This window comes from Hyperolius riggenbachi, chromosome 3 (genome assembly GCF_040937935.1).
Source record: "Hyperolius riggenbachi isolate aHypRig1 chromosome 3, aHypRig1.pri, whole genome shotgun sequence".
In the NCBI taxonomy this organism is placed as follows: domain Eukaryota; kingdom Metazoa; phylum Chordata; class Amphibia; order Anura; family Hyperoliidae; genus Hyperolius; species Hyperolius riggenbachi.
In genome coordinates this window covers 160,907,487-160,926,520 of record NC_090648.1, presented here as the reverse complement: position 1 = coordinate 160,926,520, position 19,034 = coordinate 160,907,487, and the positions used below count along the sequence as shown (strand labels likewise).

Here is a 19,034-nt window from a genome sequence, read left to right as displayed (position 1 = left end):
ACTCCATTTTCTTTTAGGAGTGGCAGAAAATTTCTGCTGCTCTCGCTCCATTGTTTTGGGGCCACAAATTTTATTGGGGAAGGGTATGAGCGACAGAACAGATAGCAAAGTAAGGGGGTGAAATAAAGAAAAAAAAAATAAAGAAAACAAAAAAACAAAAAAAATGAACTTAGAATAAAAAAAAACAACAACTTGCGCTACACTCAACTAAGCAATCACCTAACTCACCCTCACTCTGTCAAACACTAAGCCTGCGGCCTGGCTGGCTCTGTCTAACCCTTTCTCCACACAGCAACTACTAACACTACACTACAATCTATCACTCAAACTAACAATCTGTCTGTCACTCTCTCACAATACACCTAGCTAGCTAGCTACTACTAATATAGCTCACACCAATCTAATTCTCTCACACAGTCTTTAAAAAGACTTTTGGTTTATATACAGTCTTTAAAAAGACTATTGTTTTATGTTGAAACAACTAATATGGGTCTGTCTCTCCTCTCTCTCCAACACCAGACTGAAACCCACAAGCTTCGTGGCTGCACACCTCTCTTATATACAAAATGGATGGGATAGCTGATGATAGGTAGCTAGGGAGCTGGTTGCTAAGGTATGATTGGTTGGTTTTTGTTAAGACTCTAATTGGTGCAGAAATTCCGATTTTCATGCAGAAATCCTGTTGTTTTCACTTTTAAGCTTCTGTCTAGGGTCTTCCTTCTGATTGGCTGAAAAAAATCCACATTCCGACGGAATTCCTAAAAGCAATTCCGGAATTACCGTTTAGCACTATAGCAATTCCGTTCCGATGCGACGGAACGGAATTGCCAATTTCCGATCGGAATCGCGGAAATCTGAATTCCACGGAATTCGGTAAGCATCCCTAATGACTATGGTAGGGATTAGATTGTGAGCTCCTCTGAGGGACAGTCGACATGATTATATATACTCTGTAAAGTGCTGCAGATGATATAAGCACTATATAAATACATAATAATAATAGTTTTAAGAATGCAACACAATGCAGTCAAAAAGTCGCTCCATGCGTTATGTGACCTTTGCATCGCATACAGTAAAGCATGCAGTCAATGAAAAGTATGCTTCACTGCAACTGTTAAGGCACGCATTGGGCTTGATTCACTAAACCGTGATAACTCAAATATCACACCTTATCAAAGTTCACACCTTCTGAAAAGATACCACACCTTATCAAATATATCACACCTTATAAGAGTAGCATAGCGAGCGAGCGCTACAAATGTATGCCTGCTAATTGGCAATGGCACTCGTCCTGCCCTGAGTCCCTGCAGTTTCGTAGCACTCGTTATGCTACTCTTATAAGGTGTGTTATCTTTGATAAGGTGTGATATGTTTGATAAGGTGTGATATCTTTGATAAGGTGTGATATCTTTTTATAAGGTGTGATATCTTTTCATAAAGTTTGCTGTTTGAGTTATCACAGTTTAGTGAATCAAACCCATTATGTGGTAATGCACTGGAAACTGTAGCCTGCTGGATCTCATTGCACAGACTGCACTCTGAGGACCCATTCACACTAGGGAAATTTTCCGCCTTTTTGCAAGAGCTGGCAATTTTTAAAAATCGCCCACAAAACGCTTGTGCATTGATTCCCTATGAGAGAGTTCACAGCTGAGCGGTTCGTTTCCGATCCGCTCAGCAAAGTGGTGCCTGTACCATTTATGTGGCGTTTTTCCTATAATGGAAGGTATAGGAAAAACGCAAAGCGCTCACAAAATAGCTTTGTGCAGCAATTTCGTTCGCGTTTTTAAAAATAAATACATTGTATTTATACTTTTCCAGGTCAAAGAGTTTACTTCCTGACTTGCGTCAGTGTGAATTAGAAAACCGCTCTAAAAATCACATAGACTTATTATTGGGGTGCAACTTTCTGTATTAAAATGCCTCGCACCGCAAAACCTCACTGTGAACTTAGCCGCCTATTTTGGAATCATTTCTTTTAACAAGCCCAACCACCCCATTACCCAGGATTTCCCAATTCATGTACTTACTCACGCACTTGAATAGCTTTTCTGAGATTTCCAGATTCAAATTTGGAAAAAAACTTTAAACAGTTCATTTCTTCACAACCTTCAGCAACACTGGAATATAGATAAATCTTTAGGTGAATCAAAGATAAACATATATGCAGTACAAAAGTATAGATATCGTTTCTAATTAGCATCCAAGTTTCATTATCAAAATTACGAAAATTAGATTGCTTCATTCTATTCAACAGTCAGCATCCAGGGCACTTAAATTCATGAATTAATCCCCATGGAAATTGGAATAAAATGGAAAAGAGTTTTTAAAAGAAAATTCTCTGTGAAAATCTCCTAATTTCCTGCGCTAGAGACACCAATGGAGTAAGTTTGATTTCACGGTTAACAGGTAGGAAACTACGAATGCGTTATTTGCGTCTATTTTTCCGCGTACGATTGTATGCATACAAAATTACGCATTGGAAAGGGGAATGTACGCATAGAAGAGTTACTGTTACAAGCATTTTGCAGAGGAATTCATGCGTACATTTTTATGCATAATGTTTATTTATGCATAATGCGTAATTGCGTATTTTAATGCGTATTCTACGAAATGCATACGAAGCAATTATTTGGTTTTGAAGCCGTAGTTTGGTGAAGCGTAATTGCGTAAAACTACGCGTAGTTCTAGAGTAGCGAAGTTGGCTGACTACGACCATCCCTGGTGCAGAGGTAGCGACCGCATCGGGGCCCTTGGGCCAGAGGGGCCCCAAGTGGCCCTCCCTCAAGCACAATTGTAGCTCTATATTTGTCCTGTGCTAGTAAAAATCCCTTCTATAGATGCTTTAAATAGTAGTAATCATTAACAAACTGTTCCCATCCCCTGCTTGCACCTCTGACACTGTGGTTGTCCTTTGCAGGTTCTGGTGTGCCATATCAATTGTTAGATATAGAGTGCTTGGGGGGCCCCATGTAAAACTAGCACCGGGCCTCATAGCTCCTTAGCTACGCCACTGCTTTGACCTCTTTAGGTTAGTATCTGATGTGTACCCAAGCTTTGGCTCGGATACTCTTTAAACCCAAAGTAAATCTCTACTGATCATAAATATAAATTCTTATAAAATATATGGTTATACAGGATATAGTGCAAACAGAGAATTTGTGGGTTAACATGCAATTTGATGTTTCCTTAAAGGTGTAAACACATCAAATCTCAATCGGCCAATTTTACCGCTCCCATGTAGTGTGAGGGCCAGCAGATTTTTCAGACTTTGTACAGATTGTGTAGGTAAGCTCTCATACTACACAGAAGGAGTAAAACTGACCAATCAAGATCAGATGTATGTACAGTAATGAATAGTCTGTTCCACTTCATGACTTGCTAATCACCATCACTGTCAACCCAAAACCTTACTAATCACTAGCCAAGCCAGGAACGTGCAAGACCAGATGCCACTTTCTGAGAACAATGCCGTTTGAATATTACAATGTTCTGGCAGTAAGGGCTCCAAGGGCTAAACAAAAACTCTAGTGACTGAACTCAAATCTGTGTAGCATCTTATATTTTGTAAAATGATAATTTTCTTTACATCTTCAATTTTCATTGTCTAGCTTTGTTAGTCTCAAAGTAATGTATCTTAAATTTTGAGCAATGCCTTGTTTCTTGGGTTTGCTATGATTTATTACATACAAAGATGGCAGCTCTTAGTTTTCGTCCTTTAATTTACAGACCAAACATTTTACCTTTTTGCATGTTGAAACCCACTGAACAACACTAAATTATGCTAGATTAAACAGCATAGATCAACAAAGCCAAACTGAAATTCCCATGTCAGAAATGTGTAGAGGAAAAATCACTTAGAGCACAATATATATAAATATATTTACCTTGGGTTGTCCAAGTCAAATACAACTCGATTTAGGAGACTGCTGGGGCTCAAATGCCTCTGGATGTCCTCAAAAATGACATTCCTAAAATGCAGAATAAGAAGAATTTTGGGATAAATTCAAAACATGGTTGCTGTTGTATGTTTAAGATACTGCATACAAACACAAAAAAATGTAAGCAATTATGTTCTGACCAGAAAGCACAAATACAATGCATTCTGCTTGGTAATGAGATTCAGCTGTTTTTTCCTTCCTTTACTTATATAAAATGCTCTTTATGGCAGAATATTTCAATATTTTATTTTCAAAGTTTTGGATATAAAGAGGCCATGACATACAAGGATATAGTGCCTACTCTGCTCAGATTTACTAGTCCTACCAGAACTTATTGGAATGCATTGGTAAGGGTCCCTTAAAGAGAACCAGAGATGAAGCACCCTCATGTATTTTAGTACATTTATCAGTGGGAACATGACAGTAAACACCTACCCTGCTTTTAGTTTTATCCTTCTTTGCTCAATCTGCTTGTTATCAGCTCTGATAAGGATCCCCGACTAAGCATTCAGTCTAGGTTTGACCTGCAATTATTATAAATGTAATAACAGGCTGCGCTTATAAAATAAAAGATCTTTAATTAATTTGGGGAATGATTTATAAAATGCTCAGTTAATCAGGGAGATTCTCCCTCAAAAATCTAAAAAGTCCATAAAAACAAATGTATAAAAAAGGTAAAAAATATATGTAAACCTAGTGGGAATAGATGTGCAGGAAAGAGGGTAGTTTTCTCTAAGCGCTGAAAAATCACAGTGATTAGCAAGGAAATGAGCAGCGCTACTTAAAAACAGACTAGTGCCAACCTGCAAAAGAGTGCAAGCCCCACTTGTGGGGTCGAATACACACCGAGCATACACATGACCTGTCTACCACTGGAGGAGGATGTTGGTTTCCTGTAACAGCTTGCATGCAACCTATTAAGTACTCGTCCCTCCCATTGCGAAGAAGTCAATCCTCCATGGGAGGGGCCTAACACTAACTAAATCCTAACCTATGTATATGCATAGCCTGGGTGCGCTGCCAAATAAAATTGAAAAATCGAAAATTGCGCAAAAGATGGATTAGCGCAACACCAGGCCGCCTCCGAATGGCCTCCAATCAGAGATGCGCTGAGCCCCCCCAGGAACTACAAACGTCCTGGGGGTGCTCAGCGCATCTCTGATTGGAGGCCATTCGGAGGCGGCCTGGTGTTGCGCTGATCCACCTTTTGCGCAAATCACATTGATTGACTGACTGTAAGTCCCAGGAGTAATGTCCAATTAAATATTGTGACTTGCTGAAGAGTGTATTGGCTAATACATCCTAGTAGTGGTAACTCATTGCTGATATTAGCGTAGAAACATACAGTTTACGTGATGATATGTCTCACCCGTCTGGGTCCATGCAAAGACAGTGGAGTGGTGTTCTGGGGAGCCGCTTGATCTCACCCGCCCCGGCCGGCGGCAAGGTAGAGAGAGACTGGACGTATGGTAGCGTCGGGCTGGTTAGCCCGGCTCCCTTAGATGGCGGAGGCAGTGTAATCTGTAGGGCCTCACTGATCTCCTTTGTCTTAGCCATGACTGTCCACAAACCAACTGCACAGAGTTTCTGTTTTTCACCTGTTGAGTTGATTAAAACAGCTGTTCCCAATTAAACATAATCAGGGTAAGTAGGATGCTTTAGAACAGCTTAAGCTATTTGGAATGGTATAGAACTTTGGATTTTCCCACCGACTTTCACAGTTTGTGAAGGGTATGAATAATTTTGGAGTGGTCACTTTTTGCTCAAATGTAAATAAAAGCTGAGCATTTTTTTTTCACAATAATGCCTCTTGTGCATCGTCTTATCATCTGCTGGGAGACATATTTGCCATCAAAAAATGACTTGCTGGTTGAATAAAAGTAACTTTAAGACAACATTTGCAAGGGGTATGAATAATTATGGGCAGCACTGTATAGCCATGGTTGCATATTATAGAATATGGATTTGTGGCTACATATAAAAATGTTAGATATCTATTGGCTTTGCTGACCTTCAAGTCCACATCAGATTCAGAAATAATTTTATAAAAGTAATATATACAAGCTACTGAGATGATTGTCCCTCTTCCCAGCTTTTTGTACATAACAGACAAGAATAAATCCTCATCATATTCCTCTAAGACACTGCCATTAGTTGTCTTTAAGCTAATGTTCAGAGTTCTATGTTATTCATGTTCAGTGCTAGAAATAAAATATTATATATATGTGTAATCATGGTAATATGAAACATGGGACACTAATATTTCACATTTACTACTAGTTTCCAGCAAACGGTGACGTGCAAGACATACCAGAACCTCACGATCCTCTTCTAAAAAAAATAAAAAATAAAAATTCTACGTTGAAAAAAAAAACTTAAAGGAGCTCTTGACTAGTGTTGGTTGAATAGCTCTGTGTTTGATTTGCTGGCCATTCCATCGCACAGGTCAATTTTGTTTGGGTTTGCAAAGAACCGAATGCAAATTTGAATTGTATTGAGGCCAATAGTAATGATCGACCGTAATGGTAAAATTCGTAACTTTGCATAATTTTTGTTATCACAATTACAATGGTAATTGCAAAATGGTAATTGCAGAGAATTACATGAAATTACAAGTATATGGGTAATTGCAATAATATTTGTAGTTATGATAATTTTCATAATTACAATAATTTTCCAAAAAGCTAATTTGTAATTATGCACAACGTCACATAATTACACTCAATTTGTGTGTAATTATGATTGATTAACATTACTGTTTGCCGAATTACGATAAATTATATGAAATTACGTGTAATAAATACAAAATTATGAGTAAACACAGACATTATAAATTACAAGAGTTTGGCAAAAATTACAAAACATGATTTTTGCATCGTAATTGCAAATTAAGATGCAAAATAACACATTTGCAAAATTTCAGCTCTTCACTAGAAACCAATGGTGCCAACTTGGTTACCAACAAAGTTCCCATACATGCTAGATTCACTGAATTTGCTAGGCATGCTAAGGAGAACAGAAGAAACCCAGGGTAGGTTTTTTTTTTTAAATTTGATTTTAAAAATGAAAAAACTCAAAGCAAAAAGTTTTCAAAAACAGTGTGGGGTCCCCCTCCTAAGTCTCTTTAACCTCTTGTCACCCCCTTGTCAGGTCGGGATAAGCCCCTTTTCCATGGTATGGACAAGGACTCTGGGAAAACTCTTCCATACCATGGACCATGTGGGCTAGCATGGCTCAGGGTGCCCCATTCATTCCAGCCTAACAAGAGGTTAAAGAGGGTTTGCATGGGAACCCCATGCTCTCGGTTTACTTAACATGTATAAAATGTGTATACAGAGCTGGAACTAGTATATATTAAAGTGTACTGCAGCAAAATGTAATTTTACAGAGTTTAAAAAAAAATTCTTAATTTTTGAATAAATTTTCTCAAAAGTAGAAGGTTGTTTAAAAAAGTAAAATCCCAGTGTTCCCCCTGTTCTCCATAACAAAATTAGCATGTATTAGCTTTACTCCAAGCCACAGCAGTCGGCACCATTGACTTCAATGCTTTTTGTCAAATTTGTGCAATCCAATCATGTGGTTTTTGAGTTGGCAAGGTCTGAATATGAACAGCTGTTTTGGAGTCAAATATAAGCACAATCCAAATTCAAACACCAACTCAATTTTTGTCTGGCTCCTTGTTATACTCTCCAGGTTACTGGTTATGGCAGTTAGTAGCAAGGATAGTGCAACCGGAAGTGTGAGGTATGTGATTTCCTTTTAAACAACACCAGCTGCCTGGCTTTCCAGCTTATCTGGTTGGCTTTAGTAGTGTCTGAATCATACACCAGAAACAAGCATGGAGCTTATCTCATCAGACTTGGGTCAGAGCACCTAATCTGCATGCTTGCGCTGGCTTTATGAATAAAAGTATTGCAGGCAGAGGATCAGCAGGACAGCCAGGCAATGTGTATTGTTTAAAAGGAAATAAATATGTCAGCCTCCATATTTCTCTCACTTCAGTTGTGCTTTAAGAGCTAGCTGTATCAAATCTCTAAACAGGCAGCCAGGGTTCAATCATGCAAATCCTATGTGGTCAGTGGTTACAATTTTTTTTTTTTAGGATTCAACTAAATATGCAATATCTATATAAGTATGGGAAGTGCATGGGTTGTCTTGCAACACATAAGTCCCAGGTCCCAACATTCAGTTTTTTTGCCCATGTGTTTTGTGGGTTTCTTCCTGAAACATAATTGGTGGTTTGCTGGCTACACCAAATTGACCATAGACTATGACAGTTTTTTCCCCTAACGTGTTTTATTTTCAACTAGTGACTTAGCCCATTTAAAAACGGGCTAGGTCTGTCTCTAATGCTGCGCACGCCGCACGCACATGATGCGCACCTGCATGCCCCCTCTGGTCCGTCCTCCTCTGGCTCTCGGCAGTGTCTCTGCATCCCTGCATATGCGCAGTGCACAAAAAGCACTGACAGACGGACATGGGATGCAGGGACACTTGCCTTTTATTAGGTAGGATAGCAATTGACAACAAAGGACTACTACAAAATAGTATCACCAGATATAATTATTTGCCCCACCGACTCCCACCCTATCCTATTCCCTCACCCTCCGACCCCATCCGGCCTCCTGCCCCCCCCCCCCCCAAAAAAAATGGTCAGAAATTGAAACAGTACCCATTGCTAAATTATAAAGCCTTTTCATGAATCAGGTTGTGGTAGGCAAAGCTATGATCTTTAGATTGTGATCCCGACTTAACCCTTTAGACTATAAGGAAATTGGCCAGGGCTCTCTTTCCCTTTTATCTCTTAATGCTGTGTCGTGCTGGGAATACACCACACATTTTCCCGTTAGATAGATGGGTCAAAAGATCATTTCCGACAGATCCGATCGGATTACGATTGTTTTTCTAATCGATTTTTCTGTTCATTTCTATACAAATCAGAAAAACGATCGGAAATCAGATTGGACCTGTCAGAAATTATTTATCGAACCCATCTCTCTGAAAAAATTGCATGGTGTATTCCCAGCATATGTGTCCCATCATTATGTAAAAATCTGTTGTTTATTTGGTCACTGCATAAACTGTAATCCACCTTGGTCTTGTACTGTTAATGGTAACTGTATTGTTTATATTGTACTAGCGACTTTAGCCCATTTAAAAAACGGCTCTAGGTCTGTTTCTTAACGACGCCACCGCCGCATGTCAGTGCGCCTGCGCACATGCCCGGCCAGCTAACTGGCCCCGACCTCTTGTCCCAACGGCTGTACGTGTTGTGCACATGCGCAGTAGCAAAAAGCACGGACCCAAGAACACAGGGACAGGAGTATGCAGGGACAGTTAGGTTATTATATAGGATTGTTATACCTTGTATTCTGTTGTACAGTGCCACAGAATATGCTGGTGCTATATAAATCAATAATAATCATCATCATCATCAGTAGATGACATAAGCTGTTTCCCATGTCCTGAGGAAAATTTGCCAGTGCTATAAAAAAGGCATTTTAATAGTTAAGACCCATTGCTACATTGAAGCATATTTTCATTTCTCCGCTCTGGGCTAATGAACAACTCCATCCTGTAAACTCTATAGGAATGTTAATACAGTAAGAATTCAGCTTCTGTATAACAATGATAGTCCAACATTGAGGAACATTAATGCCGCTAATCACAAGCCAGTGAATAATCTGATTTGTTTACAAATAAGTATTATCGTGTTTATGTGCCACCGCTTTGATAGTAGTAATTGCTAGCTAAATTAGAATTCATTGCTTTGTATTCCTATATGAGAATGTATGCTTTATCTCACAGCATAGCATGAAGGATTTTAATTAAAATTCACTGAAAACATGTATATTTGTATACATTGTGCGTCCCAATACATTTTTCCCCTAGCTGATGGACCGCCGCTGATAGAATATTGAGGTGGCAGAAAAAGCAGAAATACATTTTTATGAACATTTACGTAAGAAATGTGGTGGCCCTTTCCGTAAGATAACCATCTTGGATTTATGTTCTTTTCAAGCAGGTTTAACAGCTTAGGCAGCCTTCTTTGTGACAATATAATGCGCTTTTCATTACCGCTTCTGCAAAAGCAAATATGATGAATTAAAGTGTAAAGCAGAGAGCAGTGAACCTCTCTCTCTCTGCAGATATACGGGCTCAGAATCACGCTGTATGTACAGATGTTCCTGGGAGGCTGATGTGATAGGAGAAGACAAATTCTAAAGAGAAAGCTGCAACACACACAAATGAAAAAGCAGGAAAATTATTCCAGCTGTAAGCTGGGTTAACTGCATTACTTTCCGCTTCAATGGCACCTGTTAATGTGCAATGCCACATGGGAACACATGATCCAAGCACACTATTTCCTATATTATTAGCTTGTTTTGAAATAGTATCAACTAGAATTGTACACTAAGATTCATTTTAAAGAAATCAGTAGGAAAAAAAAATCTTTCTATGTTAAATGTGGATATAATTTTATTTTAAAAACATGTCCATGTTTCTGTATTTCAAACTGCAATACTGGAACTGTTTGTTTCATTCAGGTGGAATTTGATTGGTCCTTTTTTTAGCTCCATAACTTTATATGCCAATTTGGCATTATCTTGCAAGACAAACATAAGAAAGTGGTTAGCGAAATATATCAATTTTCTGGTCATTGTGCTTATTTTGATTCATGTATTAGCATGGCAAATACTGTGTCAATAACCCCAATGTAGCAAATGCAGCAACTATAACCATCAAATAATAAATGCAGAGGTTATTAACCCACATAAGAAACACAAATATTCCAACCCTTGTGAAATGCCGCAAACATTAAACGTCATTAGAAATACGGCAAACATTACTTCCTGTATGAAATGCAGTAAACATTACCCCCAATATGAAGTAGGTGTTTTCCCCTAGTATGCAGCCCCACCACCCTTAGGCAGTCAAAGCTGTGATCCCCAGCATAGATAACCACAACCCATAGGTGGCCACAGATGGTCCCCAGTATAGGTAACCCTTCCCTACAGCTAATCAAAGGTGTCCACCAATATAGTTAGTGCTCCATAGGTAGCCAAAGGTGTTTTCCCATGTAGGTAGCCACCACCAGCAGCCAAAGGTATCCCTCAGTATAGGCAGCCAAAGGTGTGTCCTCATATAGCTAGGGCACCCTCAGTCAGCAAAAGGTGTGTCCTGGTATAGGTATGCCCCCCCCCCCCCCCCCAGCCAGCCAAAGGTGTGTCCTTATATAGGAGTATGGCTCTCATACTACATGGAAGGGGGTAAAATTGGTCTGTGATCTTTCATTTTCCAAAGACTTTTATCTCAAGTGGGTATGAAGCATTAGACTCCTGGAAGCATGTCCACAAAGTTGCACAGCACTGCAACAGACTTAGCATTTCAGTGCAATTTTGTACATTGAAATGCCTCTGTTTCACCGCATGGCAATTCCTCACTGTTAACTTAGCCTAGATGAGCAAAAAATGCCAATATTGTTTTTGCCTTAATTTTCTCAAAAATAATGTTAAATTCGATTTTCGAGCAAAAATGCCATTGAAAATAAGTTTTGTTATTTTTCATGTTTTTTGTATTTTTCACGAATGTTCGTAGTAAAAATATTGATTTTTCACATTTTCGTTGTAAAAATGTTCACACTAAAAACATAGTTTTTCTGCAATGCCTGTCTCACTGCACGAGGACTTTAATCTGGTGACAGAATTGCTTTAAATGGGAACTCAGAGATAAAAACTTTCTACATGATGGTTAAGACCAAAGGTAAAATACAAGCTATTTTTGCAAACTTTTTCGCAAAATTGAAAATACCATTTTCGATGCAAAAAATTCGCAAGTAGCACTGCTTTAGAGGCGAAAGACATGTAAGACTGCTAAGCACATTGCATTGTTTAAATGGAAATAAATATAGCAATGCCTGTCTCACTGCATGGTGACTTTAATCAGGTGACAGAATTGCTTTAAATGGGAACTCAGAGATAAAAGCCTTCTACATGATGGTCAAGACCAAAGGTAAAATGTTTTGGCAACAATTATATTTTATATAGAGCGGTAAAGCAGCTAGCAAGATAGAGGGGAACATTCCGCTCTGACCAGCAGAAAGAAAATGAGAAAACTGCACTACTTGATAAATGATGTCCTTCAATATTCTATTTTCAGTTACAAAACATACACAGCACAATGTCAGAAAGCAACGAGAATTAAGTATTGCACGTGCTTTACATCCTTCAAATGGTATGCTGCTTTTACCCATATTCGATGACAATACCTTATTCACATCCAATATTTATCCAGTGACACAACAGAACTTACCATCTTCATACTCAACTATCAGCTCTCCTGGTTATAAACACACATACTATATATATTTTTACAGTCTGCTCACCACTTTGGATCCTGCCTATCTGATCTGCAAGCCTAAGCTCAGTGACTCACAGCTCTCAGTTGGCATAGCGGTGACTTTCATTGAACAAGCTAGATGATTTGAGGATAGGAAGCCATGTCAGTTGGTGAAAGATAAGTCTCTCAGTCTTTTCTTTTTTCACTTGTATAGGAGGACGCCAGAGAACACACAAGAGCAGCTTTAAGATACAGGAATGCATATCTTTTTTTCTCTAAATGTCCTGTAGGCTTAACATCACACGTGGTTCAGATGTTATTCAAAAGGATTTGAGTCCTGGGTAGGTAGAAGTAGGGTGAAGTTACTCGATAACTTTGTCCAAGATGGTAGACAAGGGAATGCGACAGAATACAAGTAACAGCCCTCGTAGTGCTTCATCTGCCAAAAAGCAGGATGAATGCCAACAGAGATTCATGCGAGTTGAACAAAGCCTAGCTGACAATAGGGACGATATAAACTCTCTCTAATCTGAAATAAAAGAGATTGGCTCGACAAGTAATACCTTAACCTTTTGGGGACCACGTGTAGTAAATCCTACCCCGCACTTGTTGCTGCCTAAGCCTGATGCGGCGTAGGATTTACACCACACGCCATTTCCGCTCCCGACGTGATCGCGTGCACCCGAGAGGGGAGATTAAGCTCTCACATGACAGCTGACATCTCCCCTCAGCGATCAGGAGCCACCGCGATTGGCTCCTGATCACGTGATCAGTATGATCTCCTGAAGTCAGAAATTAATGGTTTTGCTAATTCATTCACAAAATACAAACTTCAGGCTGTCTCAAAATTCATCAGGCATTGCGAAAATGTTAAAATTGTAAATGTTACTGCAATGAAGATGTGAACCTGTTCCATAGTGTATTGTGTTGGTACTATTGATTAATTAATAGACACCAGGGCAGTATAATCTTTGTTTACACCAAGATGAAGTATGAAAACCAATAACCTCATTATATTGGCTCTATTAGTTGGTTTAAAGCTTTTTGTACGGACAATTTCTCTTTTGTGTCTCTGGAAAGTGGTTTGTAAAGCTTATTTTCTAAAGGTGGCCATACAGGATACAGCAAAATGAAAAAGCACTACTCTCCTACCTATGTACATATATGCAGAGCTGCAGCAGCAGCAGATTGCCCATACCAATGCCAACATTTCTGAATTATTTGATTGTTTTTCCCAGATTGTCGAGGCAAAAAATTTATAATTTACCATGGGGAGAAAAGGTGTATCTTATAGTCCCAAAAATATGGTATATATGATGAAATGTATTCAAACAAGCAAAATAAATGCATTGTATTTTTCTGATAAAAAAATAGAATTGTGCATGGCCACCTTTAGAGGTATTTGTACATACCTTGTTTTTCCAACAAAATAACATATAAGTAATAGTGATGGGTAGAAGCTAGTGGTGGGCTCACAAGTCCCTAAGGACTCAAATTCATGATTTAAATGAGGCTTAATTGCCTCCGCTGTGTGACTGCGAGAGAGGGGGTTAGTTACCCATAAGTCAGTTGGATTTCATGCATTCCAAACGTCTTGCACACGTCCTATTGGACAGGTTGCAAGACTCACTACCGCACACTTCCTCCTTCAAGCCGGAAGGAGGAAGTGCGCGGTAGTGAGTCTTGCAACGCGTCCAATAGGCCGCGTGCAAGACGTTTGGAGAGCAGGAAGTCTGACGGACCTATGGGTAACTTACCCCCTTCTCTCCCAGCCGCAAAGCTGAGGCAATTAATCCTCATTTAAATGATGAATTTGAGTCCTTAGGAACTCGTGAGCCTATGCCTGGTAGAAGCCCATGAGTTTGCTCAACAATCATCTTTAGGCTTCCATCCTTGACCTGAGTCTTATATTTATTCCCATTGCACTTGACAAATACATTTGATTCTGATTTCTCAAGGGTGCTCCTAGCACCATGCTCTTTAAACTCAACCCTTCATACCATGAGCAGAGCTATGGGTAAAACACCTGCTCCCATCAGCACAATCTGACATTTTGGGAAAAGCTTTTACAATCTTTGGTTCTCCATACAAATTTGGGGTTTTAGACTCCAGCATAAAAGCACAATAAAAATATGAATGCAAGAATGATTTGAGTAGAATCACCTCTGTAATCCACACTTCTGTTCCTCAAGCTTTTGGGAGAAGGGTGGAGAAGAGTGTCCCCAGAAGTCTGGAAAGGCTAATACTCTGTAATTAGGAACAGATTTTGTTTTTCCAGCAACAGCCATATAAAGATGGGGATCGTGAAAAGGTATATTGCCTTTATGCTGCTCCAGCAGTTGCTTGACAATCACATGATTTTCAGATTCATCATCAGCCTCACCACCTGATTTCAGTTTACATGAGTTCACACATTTATTTGGGGATCTTTGTTCTCTATAAACCATGCTCAGTGCTCCCGAAGAAGGCTGGTTTTTAAAACTGACCATATGTGCTTGCTTGGATACATGTGCTTCATCCATTACACATCTTGGAGCAGAACTTAACTTGATATTTTGGCTATTTAGGGGTAAACGAGTCTGGCAAGAGCAAGCTCCAGAAGTCCTTTGGTGATCATGGTCCTCTGTAGTTCCTTCACTGAGTGGAATGTTATGTGAGTAAGTTCTGGATATACGGTCTGCGGTGCCCAGTACTTCTTCTGTATCGGATTCCTTGTCCTTTAAGAAGTGACAAAGTGAAATTGTAGGAAGTCTGCATAATGACCCACTAAAGACATATTAAGCACACTTTGTGTATTTTTCAATAATATGTTTCTATATTATCAAAAGAATTTCAAGAAAAAAACAGCTTTGCAACAAACAAAAACATAACACCAAAATTATACAAAAAACACAGATCCACTGAAAACATATATAAGTTATGATCTACATTCGACAAGATATAAGTTATGATCTACAAGGTATTCACAGAAGACTAATGCTACAACTTTGCAACAATAGAATTTTAGTCCAAATACAGGACTCCCTCTGAAAGGATTCTGCTTGGATTCCCTTTTATATTTCAAAAAGAGATTATTTTTCTATTTCTAACTAAAAGCTGGACTGGTGAGTGAATGCCTGTACTAGGAACAATACATTCCTAGTATGTATTATAAATGCTTTTTATTGAAAGGCAGATGTTAGGCTTTGTCCCCACTACATGTGATTTGATGTAATTGTGCAAGCAAATGCATTTTGAGGATTGCCAAAAGTATATAATGCGACTCATGGCACTCAGTTCCCACTAGTTGATGCAATTCTTGGTGAATCGTTAATGCAAGGAATGCTGCATTTTTTAGGCATTTGTGCTTCTATTAGAGTCAGTGGAAGTATAAAACAGATACAAATACTGAGCAATTTGATTTTCCAGTGCAATTTTAGCATATGTGCCAAAAAGTTCAATTTCCCTCATACAAAATGTGGCTCTGAAAAAAAAAAGGCAGAAAGTCCCAGAAATGAAACAGCATTACATTGTGTTTGCACTATTGTTTCGCAGTAGGAGCACTGAATGGTTCACTGTTACTGCTAGGCTTAGTACATAATGTTAGAAGCAGGGGATTTTGAATCAGGATGATACCATTTATTGGTATAACAGTAACTCTTCTTTTTTTAAAATCAATAAATAGCATCATCCTGATTCAATCAAAACGTCTTGCTGTTACTGATGGCTAACACGGTATAATACTGTACTGCTACAACGTGTTAGTAATAGGGTAACAATAGCAGAAAAATGGAAAAGGGTTGTTTGCAGTTTGAATTTAGAGGGCATGTGCTATTTTAGAAAAAAAATCAAAAGTTAACAATATGCTATCTGCTTTGAGTCCTACGGGAAAATATAGAGCCTTACAAATGTTACGTATATAAAATAAGACACTGTGCCTGAATTGTATCGGTCAGCAGCTACGTGGACTAGGGCCCTAGGTTCTCAACATGCGGTACGCGTACCCCAGGGGGTACTTCTGATGGGTCCAGGGGGTACTCGGGCTTGTTATACTTAACCAAGAATAACAAATTTAGAGATTTTAAAAATTATAATTCTTATTTAACCTCCCCGGCGTTCTATTGAGATCGCCAGGGAGGCTGCGGGAGGGTTTTTTTTTAATTAAAAAAAAACTATTTTATGCAGCCAACTGAAAGTTGGCTGCATGAAAGCCCACTAGAGGGCGCTCCGGAGGCGTTCTTCCGATCGCCTCCGGCGCCCAGAATAAACAAGGAAGGCCGCAATGAGCGGCCTTCCTTGTTTTGCTTAGATCGTCGCCATAGCGACGAGCGGATCCAGCCGCCTCCGATCCAGCCCTTAGCGCTGGCCGGAACTTTTTGTTCCGGCTGCGCAGGGCTCAGGCGGCTAGGGGGGCCCTCTTTCGCCGCTGCTCGCGGCGGATCGCCGCAGAGCGGCGGCGATCAGGCAGCACACGCGGCTGGCAAAGTGCCGGCTGCGTGTGCTGCACTTTATTTGAAGAAAATCGGCCCAGCAGGGCCTGAGCGGCAGCCTCCGGCGGTGATGGACGAGCTGAGCTCGTCCATACCGCTCAGGAGGTTAAACAACACCAAATTAGTATTTTAGCTAATTAAAGGCAATAATAAATGCTTGCACATTGTTTAGAACCAATTATCATGTACTACGATTAAATATATATTTGTCAAGGGTACTTGTGATCATGTTTACTATGCTAGGGGGTACTCGATGAGTACAGGGTTTTAACAGGGGTACACACTTATAAAATGTTGAGAAACACTGGACTAGGCAATCCTCCAATACCTGAAAAAGACTAGTAAATAAATGTCCACATGTTGTTGTTGTTGTTGTCATCTCTTTAACAACATTCATCACCTCATTTTCACTAAGCTATATGAATGATCTTTCATCGTGTTTGGTGAGGCCTTGAAGGTTAAAAATTAATAGGAATGGATTTGAGGAGGTTTCAAAATGTCTGCTTAGCTTTGATATAACGGGGTATATTCCCAAAACGTATTTAATGAATTATCTCTTGCTTCTGTTTATCTCATGATTTAGCTCTCCTGGGCTCATATGCAATTCATTTTTTCACCTGAGTTTTCACCTGGGTGATAGTTTTAAATTTGTCAATAAAATGCATTTTAAGCCATCAGAAAGCAAGAAAATGTTCAAAAAAAATTTGATAGTACTTTTCCATTTACTTTGTGGTACTTTTTTAGTTGAAACGTGCTGGAAAGTTATTTAAATTTGAAGATGAAAAATTATTTCCTAGGAGAAAAGTCGGGTGAAAAAGTGAATTGCATATGGCCCCTATTGAGGTATCTCATTAAGGCCCATATGCAATTAACTTTTTCACCTGAGTTATCTCCTAGGAGATAATTTTCATATTCTCTTTAAAATAACTTTTCAGCGTTTAACAATTGAAAAAGTACCAAAAAGTAGGTGAAAAGTACTATCAACATTATTGTAAGTATTTTCTTGCATGCTGGTTGTTTAAAGGGTATTTTAGGACTAGGGGCCATATGCAATTCACTTTTTCACCTGACTTTTCTCCTAGTAGATAATTTTTCATCTTCAAATTAAAATAACTTTCCAGCGTTTTACAACTAAAAAAGTACCAAAAAGTAAATGAAAAAGTACTATCAAAATTATTTTGAGCATTTTCTTGCTTTCTGATGGCTTAAAATGCATTTTATTGACAAATTTTAAAATATCACCCAGGAGAAAACTCAAGTGAAAAAATTAATTGCATATGGGCCTAGGTGTAAAAATATCACCTAGGAGAAAACTCAGGAGAAAAAGTGAATTGCATATGGGCCTAACTGTCTTATCCTTATAGTCGAGTTGAAACATAAGATAAGTGATATAATTAAAGAAAAATCACTGTGAATGAACATTAGTTAGTTCATAGAAAGCACATTTTCTACACTATAAATTTACACACTTATTAAATTAATGACCCTTAAACTCAGCCAAAGGTCCTCAGGTTAACCCCTAAACCTAACCCATACAGCCTGAGCAACTTCCCCAACCTAATCATAACCCTGGAACTGATTCTTGACCTAACTACTATGAATATGCTGTGATGTGATCTGAACATATGGAACTTAACCAATACTTAATATGGTAACTAGAACCTCTCCATACACCTAAACAACAAGTCAAATAGCCCCATTAACCTGAAACTACAATATTGTGAAAAACATATTTGCCCTTTCTGATTTTTCATTCTGCCTATATATGTTTAATAGTTTGGCTTTTGGGAAATTCAAACCAAAAAAACTAATCACCAGTCACCACAATTTAATTATCCCAAGGGCATTCATTGTGCACCTACACTTGCAAAGTGCCACACAAAAAAAGCACATAATTTCAAGTGGAGGCCTTTTCTCAAGCACTAGCAACGGTTTAGCTGTGGTCATTTGTATCTGTTTGGACTGATGTGAGTTTATGGATGTGCCCTGCATGACCAGAAAAGCTCCCTGAGCTACTCTTTATTTGGGCTGGTGCACACCAGAGCGGTTCTGAAGCGTTTTTTCAAAATGCTTGCAGGGGGAAAACCGCTTGGCTAATGAAAGTGAATGGGATGTTGCACACCAGAGCAGTTCGTTTTTTCCACAAATGCAAACTTGGGGGCTGCAGCATTTTTTAGATTTCTGAGGCGTTTTTGCCTCAATGTTAAATATAGGAAAGTTGAAAACCGCTCTGAAAAATGCTAGATCAGAGTTGTTTTCCAGAAGTTTTTGTTACAGAAGCTGT

At 39.0% G+C, this 19,034-nt stretch overlaps 1 protein-coding gene across 3 annotated transcripts in view; it reads right to left on the bottom strand.

Annotated features, from left to right (window-relative positions):
• AGBL1 (AGBL carboxypeptidase 1) overlaps positions 1-19,034 on the bottom strand; it is an 830,430-nt gene that overhangs the window by 616,561 nt on the left and 194,835 nt on the right. For all 3 annotated transcript variants that reach the window (XM_068275162.1, XM_068275160.1, XM_068275161.1), the window contains exons 11-13: positions 14,445-14,998; positions 3,888-3,971; positions 2,031-2,120 (exon numbers count right to left, since the gene is read on the bottom strand). In XM_068275162.1, coding sequence (XP_068131263.1) covers positions 2,031-2,120; positions 3,888-3,971; positions 14,445-14,998 — 728 coding nt within the window. The remainder of the gene's footprint in view (positions 1-2,030; positions 2,121-3,887; positions 3,972-14,444; positions 14,999-19,034) is intronic.